This window comes from Elephas maximus, chromosome X, assembly GCF_024166365.1.
Source record: "Elephas maximus indicus isolate mEleMax1 chromosome X, mEleMax1 primary haplotype, whole genome shotgun sequence".
Taxonomy (NCBI): Eukaryota; Metazoa; Chordata; class Mammalia; order Proboscidea; family Elephantidae; genus Elephas; species Elephas maximus.
Window position 1 is genome coordinate 155257014 of NC_064846.1, and position 24950 is coordinate 155281963.

At 39.4% G+C, this 24950-nt stretch overlaps 1 protein-coding gene across 4 annotated transcripts in view; it reads left to right on the forward strand.

The window, feature by feature from the left end:
- APOO (apolipoprotein O) overlaps window positions 1-24950 on the forward strand; it is a 59865-nt gene that overhangs the window by 8948 nt on the left and 25967 nt on the right. For 3 of the 4 annotated variants that reach the window (XM_049871356.1, XM_049871353.1, XM_049871354.1), the window contains exons 2-6: window positions 13270-13377; window positions 14427-14546; window positions 15390-15444; window positions 21673-21768; window positions 24807-24898. In XM_049871356.1, coding sequence (XP_049727313.1) covers window positions 13270-13377; window positions 14427-14546; window positions 15390-15444; window positions 21673-21768; window positions 24807-24898 — 471 coding nt within the window. Of the gene's footprint in view, window positions 1-12884; window positions 12981-13269; window positions 13378-14426; window positions 14547-15389; window positions 15445-21672; window positions 21769-24806; window positions 24899-24950 lie in introns of those variants that run through there. The other variant, XM_049871355.1, reaches the window with a different exon arrangement.

Here is a 24950-nt window from a genome sequence, read left to right on the forward strand (position 1 = left end):
AAAGAAAAATATCTACATATCTATACATGGTTTTTTTTTGGTGGGTTTTATACATACATACATATACAAGCACACGCATGTGTACATACTTCGGAGTTTTCAGGAAGAAGCGGTGGATTTTGTCTGAATGAGGAAGTTGAAAATAAAAAAGAGCATGGTAAATTACACATTATCTTATGTTCCAAGATTGTGAAACCAGTACATACAGCAGAACTGGGTGACTCAAAACCTGCTTAAGTGAACAAATATCTCACTGTTTGTCTCTGAGGTTTCCTTCCTGTTTATCAGATAAGTTTTTTTTTTTATCTGTAGGGTTTTAACAAAATCTGATAACTAGGAGGTAAAACAATTGCAGATGAGACATACTTGCTTTGTTTTGCTGACCTAATTTTCTGCTGACTTCTGCTCTCCAAACATAAAATAGAACTTGGATTTCTTTGAGGAAAAAGATAATGTTAATCTGAAAGGGGCCTCCTTTTCTTCTGTATTTATGTCTTTAGTCTGTTTATACTGGATAAGGAAGAACTAGGAAATGTCGACAAGTCTAGTACAGAATTACAGAATTGAAAGTTTCTAATAAAATTTGTTTGTCATGGTTGAAAGAGTTTTTTACTTGTTTAAAGTCTGAACTCTTAAAATATTGGCTTCATAATCCTCTTTACTATGAAACAGATCGAAACGACTGTGGTTTCTGTTGTTAAAGTACGAGTCCTTTATAGGTCCAAATGAGTGCTGTCAAAACAGTCACCTTGAGAGAATAGATTTAATTATCCTCTCAATATATTGCAAGCACACCATAACTGATTAATGTAACTGATTTATTCCAAAAATACCATAATCGGTCAGAACTTTTTGGCCTCACTTCGTTTGAAATTATCTTCTTAACTTTGTGGCAAATTCTTTAGAATAGTCTCAGGAGCCAGCCATTTTTGTTTTTTGTGTATTACAAACCAAATCAATATTCAGTGTGAAAACTTCAGGAAATATGACAATACGAAAGAATCTCCCTTAATCCTACTGCCTATAGACAACCACTGTTAACATCTTTCCAGACTCGTTTCCGAGCATATTAATGTGCACGCTGGATATGACACTTAAAAAAAAAATCATATCTACTGTATATTCTCCTCCTGTTTTTAAACAAACGTCATTTTTCTAATCTTTTTCCACTTTTATTTCAAATATATCGAGACTGATTTTCTTAGAGACTTAAAATTTGATCTGAACATTTAAACATGGAAGCCAGATGACCACACATATTAAAAGTAAATTTCATTTACCAATTCGTTACATAAATGGTTGCAGTCGATAGTGACTGAGTATATGATTTATCAAAGTTAGTACTTTGAAGAGAAAATACTTATTTAAAAAAAAACTTTATAATACTGAAATACCTTTTCCTTATAAAAAGTCCAATCAGTATAGTTGAGATAAAGGCTCCCATTGTCTGCCTTCCCCTAACTCCCTTCCCCGAGAAAGCCTCTTTACCAGTTTGGTGTGTGGCCCTTCAGAATAGAAAGCATTCTGTATAAAATGTCGGTGCTCCGTAGAAGGCAACGTGCTGAATGCTGATTATTGGCGTGCAGGGAGTTCTTTTGATACTTCAAGAATATGGACTCATTTAGTTTCTCTTTATCTTTATTTTGTAATTTCTTTCATTATTTGTTGTAGTTTCTATTTTTAATTTAATTTATGACACATTACTAAGGACAAAAATGTAGCTTAATTTGGGCAAAATTGCCAGTTGTTTTCGTCGTTTTATTTTACCCTAAATTCTGTCACATAGTTTGTGTTTTAGTTATTTAGAACAAGAATAACCTCAAAAGTGTTGTCAGTTTTCATAGGCCTTTTTTTTTTTAAACACATTTCAGGATTTTTACCTCTTACACAACTGAAAAAGAATCAGTAGATAAAAGCATTTTGTTTTTGAATGCAAAATGCTATCAGAATGGAAAGTATTGCAGAGAAGATTGATTAAAGATCAAGGAACCAGTGTCACATTTGGGGAAAAAAAATATGATTCTGCCTCATTTCCTATAAATATGGGAATATCTAATTTTAAATGGCATTTACTTTTAAAATGTCCTCCAACATGTTTATTTTCCACAATTACAGGAAAAAAAGATCTTATGCAACAGCTTTAGAAACAGTTGCACATTTTGATGTAGAGGTTATATGACAGCCAAGTTATATAATATCTAAAATGTAGTGATTAAAGCATGAGATTTGCTTATATAATTTTTTGATACCAAATTATTTTTAGTAGATTATCATCAAAACCCTGTCTGGCGTTGATATTACGCAGGAACTTCTTGATTGAGGATGTTGTTGATTAGTATTATTAAAGTAGCAAGGTTGCCAGTATTTGGTCCTTTCAGAGACTGCATCTGCTCGTGAGTGTAGCTGAAAACATTGTGGCATGTCAGAAATCCTCCTCATGGGCAAACCTTTGGTTTCTTTTGTTACTACTCCTTACAGAGGCTGCTGTTAGTAACACAGGTTCTTCCCTCAGCCTGTTTGGTGACTTTGCTAAAGTAAATACATAACCTTTCTGATTGTAGATTCTGCCCTCTCTCTGCAGTTTCCCAGAACTTCCCATCTGTAATACGTTTTTCCTGCCCTTTGTCTGTTAGTGCACTTATCAAAGTTGTTGGCAATTATTTGTTTACCTACCTTATTAGATTGGGAGCTGGAACCACATCTCAACTGTCTTCAGAGTTTATCTTCATTATTTCATTAAAGGGCTGCCTTGTTATTGTTTGCCCTGAATAAGGTCAGAAGTAATAAATATAGTGGAAATGGACAAGAAGAGAAGCACTTGAGAAACGAAAGGTGTCCTGGTTACCTAGTGCTGCTGTAACAGAAATACCACAAGTGGATGGCTTTAACAAAGAGAAATTTATTTCCTCACACTAAAGTAGGCTAAAAGTCCCAATTCAGGGCGTCGGCTCCAGGGGAAGGCTTTCTCTCTCTGTCAGCCTTTTCATCAGTCTTCCCCCAGACTAGGAGCTTCTCTGCGCAGGGACCCTGGGTCCAAAGGACTTGCTCTGCTCCTGGCACTGGTTTCTTGGTGGTATGAGGTCCCCACTCTCTGCTTGCTTCCCTTTCCTTTTATCTCTCATTAAGATAAAAGGTGGTACAGGCCACACCCCAGGGAAACTCCCTTTACATTCAGTCAGGGATGTGACCTTAGTAAGGGTGTTACAATCCCACCCTAACTCTCTTTAACATAAAATTACTTTCACAAAATGGAGGACACCCACACAATATTGGGAATCATGGCCTAGCCAAATTGATAGACACATTTTGGGGGGGGGGCATAATTCAATCCATGACAAGAGGTTTGAGAAACCAGAGGAAAGAAATACGCTGGACTAATTCAGCCTTCAGTACGGATTACACCTCAATATAAAGAAAACAAAAATCCTCACAACTGGACCAATAAGCAGCATCATGATAAATGGAGAAAAGATTGAAGTTGTCAAGGATTTCATTTTACTTGGATCCACCATCAACACCCATGGATACAGGAGTCAGGAAATCAAAAGACGCATTGCATCGGGCAAATCTGTTGCAAAGGACCTCTTTAAAGTGTTAAAAAGCAAAGATGTCACCTTGAAGACTAAAGTGCATCTGACCCACGCCACGGTATTTTCAGTTGCCTCATAAGCATGTGAAAGTTGGACAATGAGTAAGGGAGACTGAAGAATTGACACCTTTGAATTGTGGTGTTGGAGAAGAATACCATGGACTGCCAAAAGAATGAACAAATCTGTCTTGGAAGAAGTACAGCCAGAATGCTCCTTAGAAGCAAGGATGGCGGGACTACATCTCACATACATTGAACATGTTATCAGGAGGGATCAGTCCCTGGAGAAGGACACCACACTTGGTAAGGTAGAGGGTCAGTGAAAAAGAGGAAGACTGTCAACGAGGTGGATTGACAGTGGCTACAACAGTGGGTTCAAGCATAACAAGGATTGTGAGGATGGTGCAGGACTGGGCAGTGTTTTGTTCTGCTGTGCATAGGGTCGCTATGAGTCAAAACCCATTTGACGGTGCCTAACAACAATAATTGAATGTGATGGATTGCATTGGGCACACCTGCTGTAAAAGACTTCATTCAAGTGTTAAAAAGCAAAGATGCCAACTTGAGGACTAAGGTGTGCCTGACCCAAGTCATGGAACTGACATCGAGTCAGTTCTGTGGCACCCGACAACAACAGTGGAATGTGAATGAGCCCTGCGGGCGCACGGTTAAACACTCGGCTGCTAACTGAAAGATTCCTAGTTTGAGCCCACCAGAAAAGGCGTGGTGATTGGCTCCCATAAAGATTACAGCTTAGGAAACCTTCTGGGGCAGTTCTGCTCTGTCCTATAGGATCCCTATGAGTTGGAATCCACTTGATGGCACACAACAATTGGATGTAATGAACAAGGGAGAAGGAAGAGCTTGATGATTTCAGATTTCAGTTTGGGTGACTCTGTGCCTTGTAGGACCATTAAATGAGATAGGAAGTTTCAGAGAGACAGGTTTTTGGAGAAGATAATAAATTTGGGTTTGGATATGTTTAGCGTAGCAATTGAACAGCCAGGTGGAGATTTTCATCAAGGAATTAAGTATACAAACCTGAGGCTTAGAGAGAGGCCAGGGCTGGAGATACTACTTTGGGCATCACTAGCATACACATGGGAGTTAAAGACTTGGCTTTAAATGAAATTGCCCTGGAGCAAGAAGAGTAAAGGTTAAGGATTACCCTAGAATCAACCAACTTTGAAAAGACTGGGGTCGAACCCCTGCTGATAATTTGCATTTCTAACAAGTTCCCGGGCCAGGCTGTGTTAATGCTGCTGGTTAGGAACCAATTCTGAGAACCGCTAGTAGAGCAGTGGTTCTCAAAATTTGTTATACTTAAGAATCACCTGGGGATCTTGTTAAACTGTGGATTCTGACTCAGTATACTTGGGGTGAAAGGGAAATTCTCAGCAGAGGGCCAAACTGGAACGAACTGGTTCGAAGCACTGGAAAAGACAGGCAGAGATAGAGAAGACCCAAAAGGAGAGTAAGAGAGTCCTAGAGAGCTTATAGAATAGAGTAGAATCTTGGAAGCCAAAGGAAGAGACTTTAAGGGTGATGGATAGGTCGCCATTTTCAGAATGCTACAAAAATGCCAGATATCCATTGGAGTTTAGCAACTGTGGAGGGGGGGTACTGGTTATCTTGGGAAGAACAGTTTCAGGCACATTGGGCGTGAAGAGGAGGGAATAAAGTAGAGAAAGCAAATAGAGTCTGTCTTTTAAACTTTGAACTGAAATATACATACAGAAAAATGCACAAATCGTAAGTGAATTTTCACATATCGAATATAGTAGAAGCCCTCTTCATGCCCCTTCTAGTCACTATCCATCCTGCTAAGGGTATTCAGTATTCTTCTAACCATAGTCATTTTAAATTTGTTGTGAAGGGAAGTAAAAGGACAAGGCTGTAGTGAGGAAATAGGGGTGGAAGGCATTGGTTTTGTTTTAAGATGGGTGAGATTTTCTTGAATGTAAGTAAATCCCATAACTTCTCTAGTGAGTAGCCTGTCACTGTTTCTCTTTTTACTTTTAGGACTATTTCATTTCATTCTTTCAGATGTTTTTAAAAGTAAGTAAACTGGAGTATTTATACAAACTTAAGCTGAATAACTGCCCCCCAAGCATCTGCCTGCCTTGCTTGTGGAATACTGGTTTTCTAAACGTGACTGATCGTGGGAATAGATTTTTGGGCCTCTCAGATTTATTTTATCAAACACCCTGAAGGTAGGCATTAGAGCCTGTGCTTTTAAAAATCTCACGAGGTTATTTTGAAAAGCCTCTTGTGTACACAGGCCTATAAAGTGAGGGTTGTATTTTATCAAAAAGGAAACTGGTGCATATTTTATAGAAGCTCTAATAAAATGATATATTTGGAATTGTGGGAGAATAAAGGGTCATTGCCACCCGTTGTTAATCGGAGCTACTATACACTGGATTCTCCATAGAGTTGAAAAAGAAAGTACGTTGTCAGGGATTTGAGCCCTACCATTCATTAGAGTCCTTTAGTAGTTCCGAGGGTGTCTTATTTAGCTTGAGGTTTTTATTTGTTTTTAAAGTAATTTTACTGGAATACCATAAGAAGTAGTTCTGCCTTTAAGACAATGTCAGTCTACCTCTTTACAACTCTTTTTGGTAGGGCTCCAACTAAACCAAACACCAATCCTGGTGCTCAGTTTCTATTGATGATTAAGCCCCCTGTGAACTGTGTAAAACAAATAAAAGTTGAAAGAGAGACACTGAAGATCTAAGATAAAGCATGTACCTTGACAGGGAAAGTATAAAATACCTTGGAAGGAAAGGTTTAGCTACATGAGCCAGGGAACTCAAAGACAGTCCCCCGGAGGTTTGCAAAGCTAAGGGTGACCAACCCACCTTTGAGTCAAATTTTAGATTTTCCTATTTTTTTTTATGGTTAAGAGCTTGGCTGACAACGTAAAGGTCAGCAGTTCGAATCTACCAGCCGCTCCTTGGAAACCCTATGGGACAATTCTACACTGTCCTTATAGAGTCTCTATGAGTCGGAATCAACTTGATGGCAACGGGTTGTGGCTCTCTTATAACCATATTGAAAACCTTCAGAGAAGTCAACACATTGGGGCTTTTACTTTGAGACCCCCAAATTAGCTCAATTTCAGGAGAGGAATCTAGTAACTGAAGGGTACACCTCAAAGGATAGGCTGGATCTAAAGAAATGCAGCCTTGGATCTAGGCTGTAGCTTAACACACTCCTTGAAGATGCAGCTCTTAACAGAGTGGGTTTGACTGTGATCAAGTAAGCCAAACTCATCGAATCCAATGTAGAACATGTATGATCAGTTTTTGAAGGTTTCATTTTACCAACTTTCTGAGTCATTTGCCTTGGGTGAAGCCCTAGTGGCTCAGTGGTTAAGAGCTACAGCTGCTAACCAAAAGGTCAGCAGTTTGAATCCACCAGTTGCTCTTTGGAAGCCCTATGGGGCAGTTCTAGTCTCTCCTATATGGTTGCAATGAGTCAGAATCGACCCAAAGGTAGTGGGTTTGGTTTGATTTTTGGTTTGCCTTGGATGTGGAGTGAGCAAACAAGGATTCTTAAGGACTGTCACTTGGGACAGTGCTCAGGCCCTGGGTATACACAATCTAGTGGTTCCAGTCCCTCATCAGAAAAGATTCAGAGGAGGTCTCACTTCCCAGAAGGTATATTCAGCCTGGTTGTACCATAATGGATCAGATCCCATCATGGAGAAACAACACCTTTGTGTTACCTTTGTCACAAGGAAACCCAACAGGAGCCGATGGAAGAAAAAAGTTTATAAAGCCAGAACATTTGTGGTTATGGCCCAGTCCTGAAATTTGGTTAAATCTTTTTTCAAGGCATCTAACCTCCAGAATTGTGTTCTTTTTCTTCTTGGGGAAAGGAAAACATTTAGTTTCTTAGCCACTTCTTTGTGCCTTCACACTTTCCTGGGGTAATCTATGCCCATGATAACAGACTTTCCCATTCTTAAATTCTGATATTCACTGAATTGGCCTGTGTATATTCAATATAAGCTCTAACAAATTATGCTAGCCACCTGGCATGGACACAGTGTCCAGAGCTCCCATTTGTGATAATGTGTCTGATCTGGCCAGCTGCTTCTCTAGTGTTAGGAGGGAAGGAGGGAAGGCAGTGAGCATGTGGAAGTGGGGTGGGGTAGTCTCACACCAAGAGGAGCCTCCTTTGCAGCCAAAAAAGGTTAACCGACCAAGGAGTTCAGTACATCAGGGTTAGGTTTGTCTGCCTGTGAATGTTTTACTGAGGCTCCTCCCATGAGTTTCCATCACACTGTTCAGTACTACCTAATTCCTTACCAAGGTCAGGTGAGTCCTGGTATGGCTGTCCCCTTCTTGGTAATGACCCTTTGCCTGTAGTTCCAACTGTGTTTTGGCATGCACTTAACATAGTTTATCTATCTATATATATATTTTTATTATACATTAGATAAAGGTTTACAAAACAAACTAGTTTCTCATTAAACAATTAGTACACATACTGTTTTATCACATTGGTTAACAACTCCACAACATGGCAACACTCTCACTTCTCCACCTTGGGTTCCCTGTTACCAGCTTTCCTGTCCCCTCCTGCTTTCTAGTCCTTGCCCCTGGGCTGGTGTGCCCTTTTAGTCTAAATTTGTTTTATGGGCCTGTCTAATCTTTGGCTGAAGGGTGAACCTTGGGAGTGACTTCATTACTGAGCTAAAAGGGTCACCGGGGGCCAAGCTCTTACGGTTTCTCCAGTCTCTTTCAGACCAATAAGTCTGGCCTCTTTTTGTGAGTGAGAATTTTGTTCTACATTTTTCTCTAGCTCTGTCCGGGACCCTTTATTGTGATCCCTGTCAGAGCAGTCGGTGCTGGTAGTTGGGAACCATCTAGTTGTGCTGGACTCAGTCTGGTGGAGGCTGTGGTAGTTGTCGTCCATTAGTCCTTTGGGCTAATCTTTCCCTTGTACCTTTAGTTTTCTTCATTGCTCCCTTTGCTCCCGAAGGGGCGAGACCGGTAAAGTATTTTAGATGGCCGCTCACAGGCTTTTAAGACCCCAGACGCTACTCATCAAAGTAGAATGTAGAACATTTTCTTTATAAACTATGTTATGCCAGTTGAGCTAGATGTTTCCCGAGACCATGGTTCCCACAACTCTCAGCCGAGCAATTTGGTCCCTCAGGCAGTTTGGGGATGTGCCTGTGGAACTTTTATGACCTTGCCTTGTAAATGAACTTGACATAGTTTAGAGGTGCTGGAGGCCATGTTTTTTTGGTATAATTTACATACAGTGAGATCACAGATTCTAAATTGTACAGATCTTAGGTGTACAATTTGAGTTTTGACAACTGTGTATACCCTGTGTAACCCATACCCCAATCAAGATATGGATCATTTCTGTTACCCCAGAAAGTTCCCCTGTGCCTCTTCTCAGTAAGTCCACACCCCCTACTCCACCACCAGGCAACCACTCAACTACTGTTCCCGTTTCTATCACTATATATTAGATTTGAGGCCATGGATTTTAAAACGTGCAAATTTTCTTGCCATCTGGATGTTGAGAGATGTCAGGAAATATTTATTCAGGTAAATCAGTGGTTCTCAAGCAGGGGGTGATGTTGTTGTCGCCCCCCCCCCCAGGCATTTGGCAATGTCTGAAGACATTTTTTACTGTCACAACAGGAGGTGGGGTGGGGTGGGGGAGTGCTACTGGCATCTTATGGGTAGAGCTGCTAAATACCCCACAACAAAGAATTATCTCACTCAAAAGGTCAGTAGGGCTGAGGTTGAGAAACCCTGAGGTAAATTGTGTGCTCTCTGCAGAGAGAGCATTGTGGCCCTAGGAAGTGTTCATCTATTGCTCTCCCAAGTCTCCTGGGGCAAGGCTTGTTTTTTTCTTTGAGAGCTTTTAGGAAGCTGAAAAGGCAGCTACAGGAACTGGCTTTCTTCTGGGCTGCTACCTTTTAGCCACAGTTCTTGCTGTGGGATGGGGTTGTGGATGGGGGTGGGTTTGGGGAAGAAAATAGGAAAAGAAGAAGAAAACAACTTAGGCAATAAAGGGGACAAGTTTAGGATGATATTAAAACAAGAAAAACAGGAGTAAGGTAAGAGAAAATTAATCAAGAATCCAGTAAAAAAATTTTTAAAGTAAACAAGTTGAGATTTAAAATAAAAAATGACAGTGAAAATCATCATCAAGAGCATAAAAGGGAAATATATGAATAAAAAGAGAAAAAGCCATGAGATCAGTTCAGTCTAAACCTTGGATGGATGGAGTCCTTGTTTGGGATTGATACCTAGGTTAATTCTGAACCTTTTTTAAGCCAGGATGTCTCCAGTTGAAATTTCAGGTGCCTTCTCAGGCTCAGGGGAATAATGAAGATATGGGTACTACCTTAGAATTCACCACCTAAGCATCTGAGTATAATGTTACTGCCTTCTCTTAACCGGGAAGTGCTTAATTAAATAGGGCAAAAAATGTGGCACATTCGCTTTGGAACCCACTCATACAGATAAGAGGTCCCAGTGACATGTTACAATTCTATGAAGTAAAGATATAAAAATTTTTTTGCAGGTTATTTTGTGTTATGCTACAGAATGTGCGTGAATTTTGTCTAAACTTGCATTCATATTCTAGCATTCCAAAGTGAGCTACCCCATAATTCAGTTCTCGACATGTTGTTTTACCTATGCAGGCTTCAGCCATTTGTGAGTCATCTTTGCTGCCTGCATTATTTACCTGATCTTTTAATTTTAGTGAATATTTTATGGCCACGTTTACTAGCAAAAAAAAAAAAAAAAAAAAGGCCATGAGCTAAAAAATGAAATACATGAAAAGTAGATAGGATGAAGAGTGGAAAACAGAAATCAAGAAGTTAAAAAGTCAACACGGGATGATATATGAGGCAAGGATGAAGAGGGGGAAATATGATACCAAAATGTTTGAGGTTAGAGTTGTAGATGGGAATGTGGGACAGGGATAGGGAACCAGCTAAAGCAGATAAGGAAGGGGAGTCTGAAACAGCGTCCGGGGAAGGCCTGCTTGCCTCAGTATAAAGTCCGCAGTTAAAGCAATGTTGTCAGTCTTGGGCAGATCCAGAGGGCAGAGAGCAATGGGTCCACAGCTCCAAATACCAGCTGCTTTATGTGTCCTCAACTGGGGTGTGGCGGGGCTCCTTAGAAAATAATAAATCTTCTCAGTTCATGGAGACTGCTGAGAACTCCTGGGTGACAGAAACCTCAGGCAGCCTGGCCTATTTAAAATAGCTATTAATTTTTTCAAGGGTGAATTTAAAAAATGAGAACTCTCCAATGTAGGTCCTAGCAGTTTTCTAGATGTTTACCTCTTTAGATTGTGTCAGGCTGCTGCAGCCTAATAACTGTGATGGGCACAAACTACATTGGCTGCTGTCAGCAGTAGCTGGCTAACCTTTACCTTAGAAGCAAAAAGAAATTTGTAGTAATGTTGCCTTGAAATTAAGACCTTTCTAGATGAACACTGAATACTTAATTAACTTTTATTTTAATTATTTTATTAATTATTTTTATATCCACTTAAACTAATAACTGCCCCCTAAGAAAGGGGGGAAAAGAACCATTGCTGTCAAGTTGATTCCAACTCATGCAGACTCCAAGTGTTACAGAGTAGAACTGCTCCATAAGATTTTCTTGGTCGTAGTCTTTATGAAAGCAGATCGCCAGGCGTTTCTTTCACGGTGCCAGCAGGTGGATTTGAATGGCCAACCTTTTGGTGAGTAGTCAAGTGCAAACTATTTGGGTCACCCAGGGGCCATTAAACTAATAACCACTCATTTATTTTTCACCTCTCTTCGCTCCATCCAGCCAATTAACAGTTATTGAGCATTTCTTATGCATTAGGCACAGCCATAGGCTATAGGAATACAGAGTGAGACATGACCGTATCCTCAAAGGGCTTCCAGTCTAATAGGGAGAACTTGATAGATGTAAATAAATGGACAAATAAAAGCAATGAATTTTCCCCAATGTGAGGCAGTTCTACAGAAAGATAAAGCAAGTATAGGACATTCTAGCCAAGGAATCAGCATGTGTAAACCCGTGAAGCTGGGAAACAGCATGGGGGAAATACAGGTGTTTAAGTTTTGTGGGAGAAGGCAGAGTAGCAGAGAGATGAGATGAGAGTAAGTGGTTGGGTCCAGATAATAACAGGCTTTGTTTGACTCACATTAAAAGTCCTAAGTAATAAATACTGAAGGATCTCAAATAAGGGTAGAACATAATCAAGTTTGCAGTTTAGAAATACCATTCTTTAGCAATGTGGTGGTTGGAGCCATCAGAGGACCAGTTAGGATGCTGCTAAAACAATCCAGGGAAGAAATGAGGGCCTAAGTAAAGATTGTATAGGAGGGGATAAAGAGGAGAGAGAAGAATTAAAATAATTTAATAAGTAGAATTAATGAGGCTTAAAAACCCGTTGCCATCAAGTCAATTTCGACTCATAGCGTCCCTATAGCACAGGGTAGAGCTGCCCCGTAGAGTTTCCAAGGAGCGCCTGGTGGATTTGAACTGCCGGCCTTTTGGTCAGCAGCTGTAGCACTTAACCACTACGCCACCAGGGTTTCCTAATGAGGCTTGGTGACCAATAAAAGGAGCAATGGTGGTACGGTGATTAAGCACTTGGCTGCTAACTGAAAGGTCGGTGGTTTGAAGCTACCAGCCCTTCCCTGGGAGAAAGATGTGGCAATCTACTTCAAGATTAAAATCTTCCATAAAGATTACAGCCTTGGAAACCCCCTGGAGCAGTTCTACTCTGTCGTATTAGGGTCGCTATGAGTCGGAATTGACTGGACAGCAGTGGGTTTGGTTTATTTGGTAGTGACCAATAGAATGGGGAGGGGTGAAGATGACCTCAGTTTCTGAGTTGGCTCTTTAGTTGGGTGGTGGCACCATTCCTGAGAGAGGAAGTAGAGAAAGAGGGGCAGGTCTGGGGGAAAGATGATGCGTTGATTTTGGACATGTTCAATCTGTGGAACTTGAGCCCTGTCCAAGTTAAAATATCCAGAAGTAATAGGATAAGTGAGTCAGGAGCTGGGCCGGAGCTGCGTATCTGGGAGTCACTGGCTTCACATTGAAGCCGTGGGTGTGAGTTACTCAGTCAGGAAGAGCAAGACACAGAAAGAGACCAAGGAATTGAGATTGGGAGAAACCAGCTCTAGATGGAAGAAGAAAGGGAAAGCTTCTGCACGTTTAATTATTAGAATTATAAGAATAATCTTCACTCTGTAGAATGAATCACTAGATGAAATCTATAAAAAAGTTCTTCCCTGTTGCTGCTGGTGGTAGTAGTGGTGGTGTGTGTGAGAGAGAGATGGAGACTATTTTATAATTTTAACATCATTCCATGGAATTTTCTCTCATTTCTGAAAGTTTGTATATATATTTTTTATTTTAATTTTACTTGAACTGCTCAATAGAAAAACTTAGGACCTGCTGTCTGTTGGAAATTAAGATAAAGGTGACCTGAAATTTTTAAGTCCATGAGAACATGTTTTTTAGGTCCTGACTTCCTCAAAACTTGAGGAATACATTGATTTCTCATAAAGTGTAATAAGCCTTTCAGGGCAGGAGTGGCTAAAGCTACATTAATATGCTCACGTTATGCACATTGAGTTTGTAGCATCGCATGAAGGCTTACTGATGGCTTCTGTGTTTCAGGTAATGCAGAGATCCATGGGACTGGCCAGCCTGAGTATGCTCACCTTTAAAGTCTATGCGTCACCAAAGAAGGACTCACCCAACAAAAATTCCGTCAAGGTTGATGAGGTAACATGCTATTCATGTCGTGATATATTTTCAAGTCTGATTCAGTTACTCTAGGGGTTTTTACAAATCATGTATCAGGAAGATAGGACAGCTTAGAAGATACTGAAAAAGAGGAAATGTATTTCCTGTTAGTTTTTCTTTGTGGGAACCTATTAAACCATGACTCTTTCAACAAATCAACTTTAATGGTACTTAGCTAAGGACATAATTAAGGCATATTATGTAGATTTTTAGTGGGAAATCTGTTATGTCCCAGTCAATTATAAGCACAATGACCTCTTCCCAGCAGTCTGCCTGATTCTAGACTGCTTATCAAGCCAAGAAACCATCTTCTTGGTTGGATTACAGACTTAGCTCCTTAAAAAATATTTCCTTAAATATTAAAGAAATCTTCTGTCCATTGTTTGCATTCTTTTTTTCTTCTGTGCCCTCCCCTGATTATTTTGGATACTGAGTTTCTGTTGACTTTGAAGAAAGTGATAGAAAGATCCACTGTCGTATGTGGGCAAAGTTACTTGAATTATGTTTATGTAAAGCTAAGTAGCTTATCTTTTGGCCTTTACTCTTCTTCTTGGGCCTTGGAATAGTGGCATTTTGGAGGGTAAAGAAGGCGGTCAATAGTGGCTGTGAAAAGTTTCTTCTTTGGGTGGGGAACAAACTTATCCTGCTTTGATTGGCACCAGACCAATCATTTAATCTAACATACTGTTCAGTTACTTTCAAGCTTTTTTTTTTTTACTCCCTTCCTCCCTACTCTTTAGGGTAATAAATTCCTGTTTTTGAATTAAATCTAAGATGGAATACCAAATACCAGTATAAAACAGATAAAGGAGAGCTGCTTTGTTTGATACCTGTGGGGCCTTACCCTTACTGATTTTGTTGGTCTGCAGTCAGGAAATAAGTAAGGTGCAAAGATTATTTGAAGTAAGGTTTAGGGTGCATGTAACCCTAAGGAATCCATGAATTATTAAAAAGCCTATGCCTACAAAATTGATAGATGATTTATTCTTTTACAACTGTATACATTTTTTTTTGTGTGATGTATGCAGCTTTCACTCTACTCAGTTCCAGAAGGTCAATCTAAATATGTGGAGGAGCCAAGGACCCAACTTGAAGAAAACATTTCACAGCTCCGACACTATTGTGAGCCATATACAAGTTGGTGTCAGGTACGGCTCTTCTGAAAATGGACTCAGCACATTTCTGTTTAGCATCAATAGTGAGAAGTCTCTATTGGCTGCATGTTTTCAGAAAAAGGTGCGATAAAGGGGTCCAACTTAAGAGTACCCAACTTAGAAATGTTAATCAGTGTCATCTCTGGGAATGGGGGAAAACAGAGATGCCCTTGCTTCCTGGTGGCAGCTGTTGCGATAGCTACAGGGAGAATTTTCCTCTCATGGGGCAGCACCTTGATTAGAGAGAGGAGGGGTGGTAACTCTCTTGTTGGTTGCAGCTATGAAAAGGTTATTGTCTACCAGGAGAGACTATGGGGCTGGAACCCTAGTCAAAGGAAAAGAATACAATACAAACATGTATATGAGAATCAGGAAGTTTTTCTTCCCGCAGAGATTCTACCATCAGTATCATTTTGAATGCAATAGTAGGAAGGTAAATACTAAAAGAGGGTGGAATTACATGCTTGAGGACTGAACTATTTGCCCCTAATGGCCAAGGAACTACATCTAGAGATTGGCTTCTGTCACTGGTCATGTTTTAGATCAAGCATTTATTATTTGTTAATAAGGGTATTTCTGTGATTTTTAACATCTGAAACTGATGTTTACAATCTCTCTATAAGATGCTTTAATGGGCCTTGATACATATGTTTTCTGTATTTTATCTTTGATTTCAAAAATTGATGAAAAATTAGTAAAAAATAGTATGTAACTATGTGAGCCATGGTCTATATTTACTTGATAATTCAATTTTTTTAGTAACTCAATTTTCAAATCCAATTTTCTGTCACTTTACCAATCAGTTCCTACTGATTTATTCTCTTTTCACCTTTTTAGGAAAAGTACTTCTACACTAAGCCCAAGGTGCAAAGTATTGTTCAGTGGGGTATAGGTAAGTTAATTTTTCATTTAGGCATAATCAGTGTATTTGTTAATCTAGTACTCTTTAACCTGGTTCCCTGGAAAGGCTCCAGGAGATCTGTGAATTCCTTAAAACTGTATACAGAATTTTAGAGCTACATGGAGTTTCCTTGAGAGAGGATCTGTTACTTTCATCAGATTTCAGAAGACTAATGTCCCCAAACATTCGGGAACCACCGCTGCAACAGGTAAACTGATTCAAGATCATTAGAATTTCTGAGCTAACGAGTACACAGATTTTTTTTAAACCTTATTTCCAAGCGCTAACTTATTAATGGGTTTTCAAAATCAAAATAGCTCAGTAACTGATTTTTCTTTGTGTGTTTGTTAGTTATTACACTGCTATTAATACTCGCTATAGAAGTTTTTTTTTTTTTATATAGAAGTTTAGAGGCAGGAAGGAGCTGGCCTGGTGTGTCTAGGAAAGTCCTGATTGCATAATTATTAATGTTGTTTAGATTTTTGTCATTTGATTATTATTGACCTGTATTGTTTTTCCACACGTGGGCCACTTATCACAAATACTCATAAACTGAGTTCACAATCTGTTCTGACTGATATTGGTCAGGGACTGGTAAATTAATGATACTGATAAATACTTAATTGCCTGTATTGAGCATCTCGGCAAATCAAAATCTAGTTTTTACACGGGTTTATTTCTGTGATGGAATAAAATAAACATGAGTATGATTTATTTTCTTGCTAAAATCATCATAGTGGTTTGATGTGCTTATACCCCTGAGACTATCAAATCAAGAAATTTTTTGTTCAAGGACAGACATATTAACAGCCTAACAGCCTACCAGTTCTTTAAATTATTAATGCAAGTTAATAAGTAATGTCTTAACTTTATTAATTTAATAAATACTCACTTAGTGTTTATTATATTCCAGATACTATTCTAAGTGCTTTGTTGTTGTTTTTGTTGTTAGGTGACATTGAGTCGATTCCGACTCATAGCAACCCTGTGCACAACAGGACGAAACACTGCCTGGTCCTGTGCCATCCTCACACTCGTTGCTATGTTTGAGCCCATCGCTGCAGCCACTGTGTCAATCCATCTTGTTGAGAGTCTTCCTCTTTTTCGCTGACCCTCTACTTTATCAGTCATGATGTCCTTCTCCAGGGGCTGGTCCCTCCTGATAACATGTCCAAAGTATGTGAGATGAAGTCTTGCTGTCCTTGCTTCTAAGGAGCATTCTGGCTGTCCTTCTTCCAAGACAGATTTATTCATTCTTCTGGCAGTCCATGGTATATTCAGTATTCTTCCCAACACCATAATTGAAAGACATCAGTTCTTCTTCAGTCTTCCTTATTCATTGTCCACTTTTCGCATGCATATGAAGTGATTGAGAGTACTATGGCTTGGGTCAGGCACACCTTAGTCCTTCAAAGTAACATCTTTGCTTTTCAGCACTTTAAAGAAGTCTTTGCAGCAGATTTGCCCAATGCAATGTATCATTTAATTTCTTGACTGCTGCTTCCATGGGTGTCAATTATGCATCCAGGTAAAGTGAAATCCTTGACAACTTCAGTCTTCTCTCCATTTATCATGGTACTGCTTGTTGGTCCAGTTGTGAGGATTTTTGTTTTCTTAATGTTGAGGCGTAATCCATACTGAAGGCTGTAGTCTTTGATCTCCCTCAGTAAGTGCTTCAAGTTCTCTTTGCTTTAAAGTCCTCTAAGCTAAGTACATTAAAAATATTAATTTATTTAATTCTCATAACCACCTGACATCCTCATAATAATCCTGATAGTTAGGTACCATTGTTTTCTCTATTTTTCACCTGAGGAAACTAAGGAACTCCTGATGTAATCTTTGATTTTTACATGTGTGCCCGAAGTGGTGTCTTCATTGTCAGTTGTCATTTCCTATTGATTCATAGCAGTAGACATTATTTGCAACATTAGTCCTTTTTTCTTTTCCTGGAAACCCTGGTGGCATAATGGTTAAGTGCTACGGCTGCTAACCAAGAGGCTGGCAGTTTGAATCCACCAGGCACTCCTTGGAAACTCTATGGGTCAGTTCTGCTTTGTCCTAAAGGGTCAATATGAGTCAGAATTGACTCGCTGGCAGTGGGTTTGGTTTGGTTTGGGTAGTTACCTGCAAAGGCTCTGAAGAAGAAACGTACCATTATTGGTTTTGTTGTTTCCTGTGAAGGCAATCAGTCCATTTCCTAGCAGTCACAGCCAAAACACGTTACCAGAAGCTGTGCTTCAGCTTCAGTTGAGTCTTAAAACATATCTTCTTTCTACCTTCCCACTTCTTTGTGTTTTACCCACTTAAGCTCAGCTCACCAAAGCCATCTGAATGCCCTTCTGTCAACTGCTCTGTGTGCACATATAGAATTGAGCAACACTGTTAGGCAAAAATAAAGTAGAAAATTGCTTAAACTGAGATAGACAAGGGGATGAAAGTTGAAAGGTCAGACTGGAAATAGTGCAAATATAACGCAAGCCCTATAGTAGTATTGAAAATGAACATATGCCCCAGAGAACCTAGGAAAAGGAAAACTGGCATGTATCTGGTGTTATCTAGGGGAGAGAATTACTGAGTATTCCAGTTTATTAGTTCAATTCAGCATACGCCTCACGGCAGGCATTGAAGATCGAGGTTGATTAAAATAGTGGTCACAACTACTGAGATGCGTATTATAAATGATTCAGTACTATAGAAATAGTTAGTGCCAATATGGAGACAATCACTGACTGCTCTTGAAGGTACAGAGGAAAGGGACTCAATTTAACCGAGACTGGGGAGATGGGAACAGTCAGGGAAGGATTTCTGGATGAGTCTTGAAGGAGCAGTTGTTGGCCCCACTAAAATGCAGGGTTGGGGCTGTGATGGCATTTCAGACAGAAAGTGTAGCATGATCAAGGTGTAAAAGTGCAGCCAGGGGCGGATTACCCAATAAGCCAGGTAAGCACATGTTTAGGGCATCAACAAAATAGGGCTACCAGCTGTCCAAAGCAAAGACCCATGGATTCCATTCATTATCCTTATTATGTATGGAAATAGATATTGTTTAGCAGCTTAATTGTGACAAAATCGTTGAAGAAGTTGTAAGAGCAAAGAATAGAAAGAAGTGTTTTTAATTATAACATCTCAGAGTTGAAAGATCTGTCTAAAAATATAGTAATTAGAATATTTGTTTTCTGGTCATTAAATTTTCCTTTATGAAATCTTTTTATTTGTTCCTTTATAATTACAGCGTTTATTACAAAATGCATCAGAATCGAAGTATGAACCATTTAAAGCAAAATTGGTGAAAGCCAGTTTTTTGTTGTGAGGGATCAACAGAATTTTACATTGATTGTTGAAACAACTAAGTTCACTGACTCATTTTCTTTGTTGTAGAATAAGTGAAATATTCTTTTTGTAGAAAACGTGGTATATAGTAAAAATCTTAGTATGCCACATCCACTAAAAATTTTATAATCCAGTTCATCTCATTCCACTAAAATGGCATACGCCACTTTTGTATTCAATCACTAATATTATAGTCGCGTTTAAAAAGAAGTTACATCATGGATAGCTAAGATACACACACATACGCACATACATGTGTATATATAACTCACATATCCTCTTTGAATGGGCGAGTAAACTGAGGAGGTGGCAGTACAGATTATCAGTGTTTAGGGCCTTCACATGCCTTAATTTGTCCCTGGGTGCAACTCAGTGTTACATGCGCAAGGAACCATAAGCAGATAGGGAGTGCTGAAGATGAGGTTGAGAGAGACATGAAGGCCTTCTGAGTCATGACCTAGCTGAAATTCATTTGTTAATTCATTCAGTATTCTTCAGCTTCTAGCACAGTGTTCTTAAAAAACATTTGTTGAATGAATATACACTATTAGACCACTGAGGGAAGATAATATAGAAGTCTTAACGGTCCACCACCAAGGAGCTTACATTCTTGGGGAAACATAAGATACACACCTGAATAATTAGGAAACAAGATGCTATAGGATTAGGTACCAAATGATGGCACCCAGAAACCCAGCCCAGTGTCGTCGAGTCGATTCCAACATTGATGGCACAGAGAATAGATATGATGGGGCTTTAGAGGAAGAAGACAGGTCTGAGTTGATGAGTTTAGGAAAGACTGCCTTAAGGAGATGGGTGTAAGCTGGCTCTTATTTGGTGGGATTGGCTCAGTGGAGAGGAGAGGAGCAGAGGCATCATGTGAATAAAGTCATAAGGCAACATTCAGATACGGCGAGTAGGCTCATGTGTTGCGTTTATTTTTACTTACTTTATCGCTATCACTATCAAAGTGACTGTTTCCCCCATGTACTTGTACTGTAACTTTCCTTCATTATCCAAATTTATTCTGCTCTTGAGTTTGAATAGTGAGCTCAGATAGCAAAGGATACTTATTCTTCTGAATCTAATGTATTTTGTTCCTGAGTTTATTAGAGAGCAAGCAGCAAAGCTTCAGATAGGACAGATCTATCCAAAGATTTATCCAAATCTATTCTGTTTCTCTCTTTGGATAATGAGTCGTCCCTGTATTTGTATTTCTCCCTGTATGAATAATTAATTCAGATCTGTTGCCTTCGGGAATATGAAGGTAATCTAACAATTTATTGTCAGTAGGTTGTCAGACCACAAGTGTTTGAAAATTGGACACTTGCTATGTGAATACTAAATCGTGTTTATATATCATATAAAAAGAATGTGTTGAAAAGTGTGTTAGCAGAAAACAAAAAAATACATGGTTCGAGGAGCATTTGGTACTGTATGTACGTTATTTGTAAGGCTTTTTTTAATAAATTGTGGTGTTTTTTTTTGTGCTTTAGATGGTTTACAGAGCAAATGAGTTTCTCTTTAAAGCATACACATACACGTATTGTTTTGTGACATTGTTTGCCAACCCCGTGACATGTCAACACTCTCCCCTTCTTGACCATGGGTTTTCCCATTTCCATTCGTCCAGCTTTCCTGTCCCCTCCTGCCTTCTCGTCCTTGCCCCCAGGGTTTTGTTCCCATTTAGTCTCCTATACATTGTTGAACTGTGTGTGTTACTGTTGTTTTTATAGGCGTGTCTAATCTTTGGCTGAAGGGTGAACCACAGGGTTGACTTCAGTACTGAGTTAAAAGGGTGTCCAGAGGCCGTACTCTCAGTGTTTCTCCAGTCTGTCAGACCAGTACATATGGTCTGTTTTTTCTGAGTTTGAATTTTGTTCTACGTTTTTCTCAAGCTTTTTCCTGGACCCTCTATTGTGATCCCTGTCAAAGCAGTTGGCGGTGGTAGCCAAGCACCATCTACTTGGGCTGGACTCATTCTGGTGTAGACTCTGGTAGTTGTGGTTCATTAGTCCTTTGAACTAACCTTTCCCTTGTGTCTTTGGTTTTCTTCATGCTCCCAAGCTCCAGATGGGGTGGGACCAGTGGAGTATCTTAGATGGCCACTCACAAGCTTTTAAGATCCCAGATGGTACTCACCAAAGTAGACTGTAGAACATATTCTTTGTAAACTCTGTTATGCCAGTTGAGCTAGATACCCCCCCAAGACCATGGTCCCAGCCCCCAGCCTAGTAATTTGGTCCCTCAGGGAATATGGATGTGTCTGTGAAGCTTCTGTGACTTTGCCTTGGTCAAGTTCTGCTGACTTCCCCAGTATTATATACTGTCTTACCCTTCGCCAATGTTATCACTGATCTATTGTCTAATTAATGTTTTTCTTCCCTGCCTCGCCCCTCTCTTGTAACTGTCAAAGATTGTTTCTTTCTGTGTGTAAACCTTTTCATGATAGTGGTCTCATAGAATTTTTGTCCTTTTGTGATTGACTTATTTCACTCAGCATAATGCCCTCCAGATTCATTCATGTTGTGAGATATTTTGCAGAGTCATCATTTGTTCTTTATCGTTACATAGCATTCCATCGTGTATATGCACCTTAGTTTGTTTACCCACTCATCTATTGATGGGCACTTAGGTTGTTTCCCTCTTTCTGCTATTGTGAATAATGCGCAGTGAACCTGGATGAGCATATATGTATTCATATGACAGCTCTTATTTCTCTAGGGTATATTCCTAGGAGTGGGATCACTGGATAGTATGGTATTTCTATTTCTAGCTTTTTGAGGAAGCACCATATTGTTTTCCAAAATGGTTGTACCCTGTTTCTTTTTTTTTTTTTTTATTAATGAACAATTCATAGAACTGTTTCCTGGTCTAATTCTATCATAGACAACTATGAATATCTCCAAAATGCACCTCCTGGATTTTTCCCAAGACTTGGTGTTATTGGTTTTGCTGGCCTTGTTGGACTCCTTTTCGCTAGAGGTAGGTGCAATTTTGCATTTTTGTTTTTTAGTAGTCAAGTTTATTGAGGTATAATTTACATTACATGACATATAGTCATGTAACCATCACAGTACTCAAGATACAGAACTATTCCATCACCCCAGAAAGTTCCTTTGTGCCTTTTTTGGTTAGTCCCCTTGTCCCGCCCCCAGCTCCTGCTAACCATTGATTTGTTTTCTTTCCCTATAGGTTTGCCTTTTCTAGACTGTTGTATAAATAGAATCATAAAGTATGCAGTGTTTTATGTCTGGCCTCTTTCAGTGTAATGGTTTTTGTAGTTCATCCATGTTGTAGCATGTATCAATATTTCATTCAGACATTACAAAAATTCCTAATATAGAAAGTTTATGAACCCTGTAATCAACACCCCCATAAAAGATAATCATAGAGAGTAGTTCGGTAGCCATTCTTCCCATCTTAAAAATCTTTTCTATACATGCGTTAACTATAATTTTAGAATCTGGAAAAGTACAACACTGGTGCCACTCTCTGAATCTGTGGAATGAGCTCATGTAATGGTTTCTGTGCCCTCTTCCTATCTTGTGCAGAATATGTAAAAATTTAGAGTTCCTTTTTAGTAATCATCTTACAAAATAGTTGAACTTTTTTCCCCCAAACTTTCCCCTCTTTTCTGCAGAGCTGTTCAGAAAAGCATTCCTGGCTTATTTAGATAGTGTTTGGAATTTCCAAAGATCCCAAGGTCAGGGCGTTGGAATTTTGGCTATTAGAAAGACAGGAATGTGGCATAGAATGAATAGAAATGAACTTCCTCCTCCCCTCTCCACAGTTAGAGCGTGTGGGGGTGTCTTGCAGGCCCAGGGAAAGCTCCTTTTTTTCCTTTTCTTGGAGAGGTCATGGTAATATTAAAATTGAAACCTTAATTCTTTTTCAGAAACATAAACCACACACACGCGTGCGCACACACAACAACTGGGCTTATCCCATGGGTGCTGAGTATAAAAGGGCCTGAGATGAACAGAATCCTAAGAGTTCATTAAGCAAGATTAGTGGAATGGTAGGTATATTTATAGGTGGCCTGAGTGGTTTGCAGGTTCCCCCAGGTAAATGGTCCCCTATGGGACAACAGCTGTTGTCTCAGGTCTTGTCTTCATGCTGTCTTGGGTATGAACCCCTTCACTGGGTTCCGTGTCTTCTCCTTGGTTTACATTGCTATGTTGTTGCAGTACAGGTTTAAGTAACTTTCAAAAAAGGATATGTTAGAGGTAAACTTTCTAAGTCCTTGCATGTCTGAAAATTACTTTCTACCCTCTACTAAGTGATAATTTATTTGGTTGGGCATAGAATTTGTTTTCCATCAGAACTTCAAAGGCCATGTCTTCTGGCATCTGGTGTTACAGATGTGAGAGTTGGTAGACAGTCTGATGCTTGTTCCTTTTTAAGTGATCCATTTTGTTTTCTTCTTGGAAACTTCACGGATCTTCTCTGAATTTTTAGTGTTCTGAATTTCCATGGTGCAGTGACTAGACACATCTTTTCATTCATTGACTCAGCATTGTAGTGGTTTGCAGCCTTTAGCTCTAGGAAGGTATCTTGGATTTCTTTGAAAATTCACTCCCATACTTTTTCTTTTCTGAACTCATATTAATTAGTGATTGGGCTGTCTAAATTGACCCTCTGTGTCTCTTGTGTTTTCTTGATTATTTTATTATATTCCTTTTGGGTTTTTTTACTTTTCTAAGAAGTCTTTGTTCTCTGAATGTTCGTTTAATATAGTAGCTCCTTGAATTTATTTGGCGATACTTAACAAGTTTAGTTTTGTTTTTAAGTTCTATTTCCTATAGGGTCATTTTTTTCTGCTTGTTTGTCTTGCTCTCTTTTATGTTTCAGGCTTTCCTCAAATGTCTGGTGATCCTTGGTTGTCCAGTAATGGTTAAGAATGAGGCAGTTGAGTAAGAGCTCCCTGAGCATAGTGGGACTTGCTGACAAGCAGGCTCTGTCTCATGGTGAGCTGGATGGGAGCTGACCTTATATGCTATGTGAAGAGGGCACTAACGCACACACACACAGACACACACACACACACACACACCTGTATTGGTTCCTAGTAGAAAATCCATGGCATTTCTTTAGAGATACCTCTCCTCCCCACTCCCCCTTTTTTGGCTTGAGAGTGGCTGCCTGACCACGGGCAGTTTTGCACTGGAATGGGGTGGGCGAGCTGGTTCAGATACAAAACTTGCATTTGTCATCTTTTCTGGAGCCTCCCTGAAGCTGCCTGAGGCAGATCTGCTCCCTCCTCAAGACTTCAGGGCTGCATGTCCTCTCGTTGCCATATACTTTCTGTTTTCTGAAAATTGATTGACACTTTTTATCTGCCAGTGGCCTCTCCACATGTTTTCTCCTCCCTGTGGATTTATTATCTTATTTTGTTCTCTTACTGTAATTTTAATGGGGTCTCAGGAAGGGAGAGAAGAGAAATGCTTGCATTTAGTATTTAAATAGGAAGCCACTTTGCCCTAAAAGAGCGTAAACCTTAGAAACCAAAATAAAATGTTTCTTTTTCAAAACAATGTGTTTTCTGCTCTCTTAGAAATGGTGGGTCTCTTGAAAACATTGTACTGAGCGAATGAAGCCAGTCACAAAGGACCACATATAGTATGATTCCATTTATATGAAATGTACAGAATAGGCAGGTCTATAGAGACGGAGTAGATTAATGGTTGCTAGGGCTGGGGTCGGGTGGGGGATTAAAGGGTGACAGCTAAGGTGTAGGGGGTTTCTTTTGGGGATGATATAATATTCTAAAATTGCTTATGGTAATTGTCGCATAAGCTCTATGAATACATTTTAAACGGATGAATTTTGTGGTGTGTGAATTATATCTTCAATAAAGCTGTTAAAGGATGGTGCTTATTTTTGTTAAGTGTAATATTGTTAGTCACATTCTCTGTGAATTAGGACCAAAGAAGTCTTACTCAGTATTAAATGTACAGGATGAATTGTGATGGTAAGGCTAATGAATCATCTGATGGTATCTATGCCCTTTTATCGAATAGGTTCAAAAATAAAGAAGTTGATATATCCACCTGGTTTCATGGGATTTGCTGCCTCTGTCTATTATCCACAGCAAGCCATCAGCTTTGCCCAGGTAAGTTGGACCCAGTAAGCTAGGATGACCCTCATTCTTATTTGTGTATATA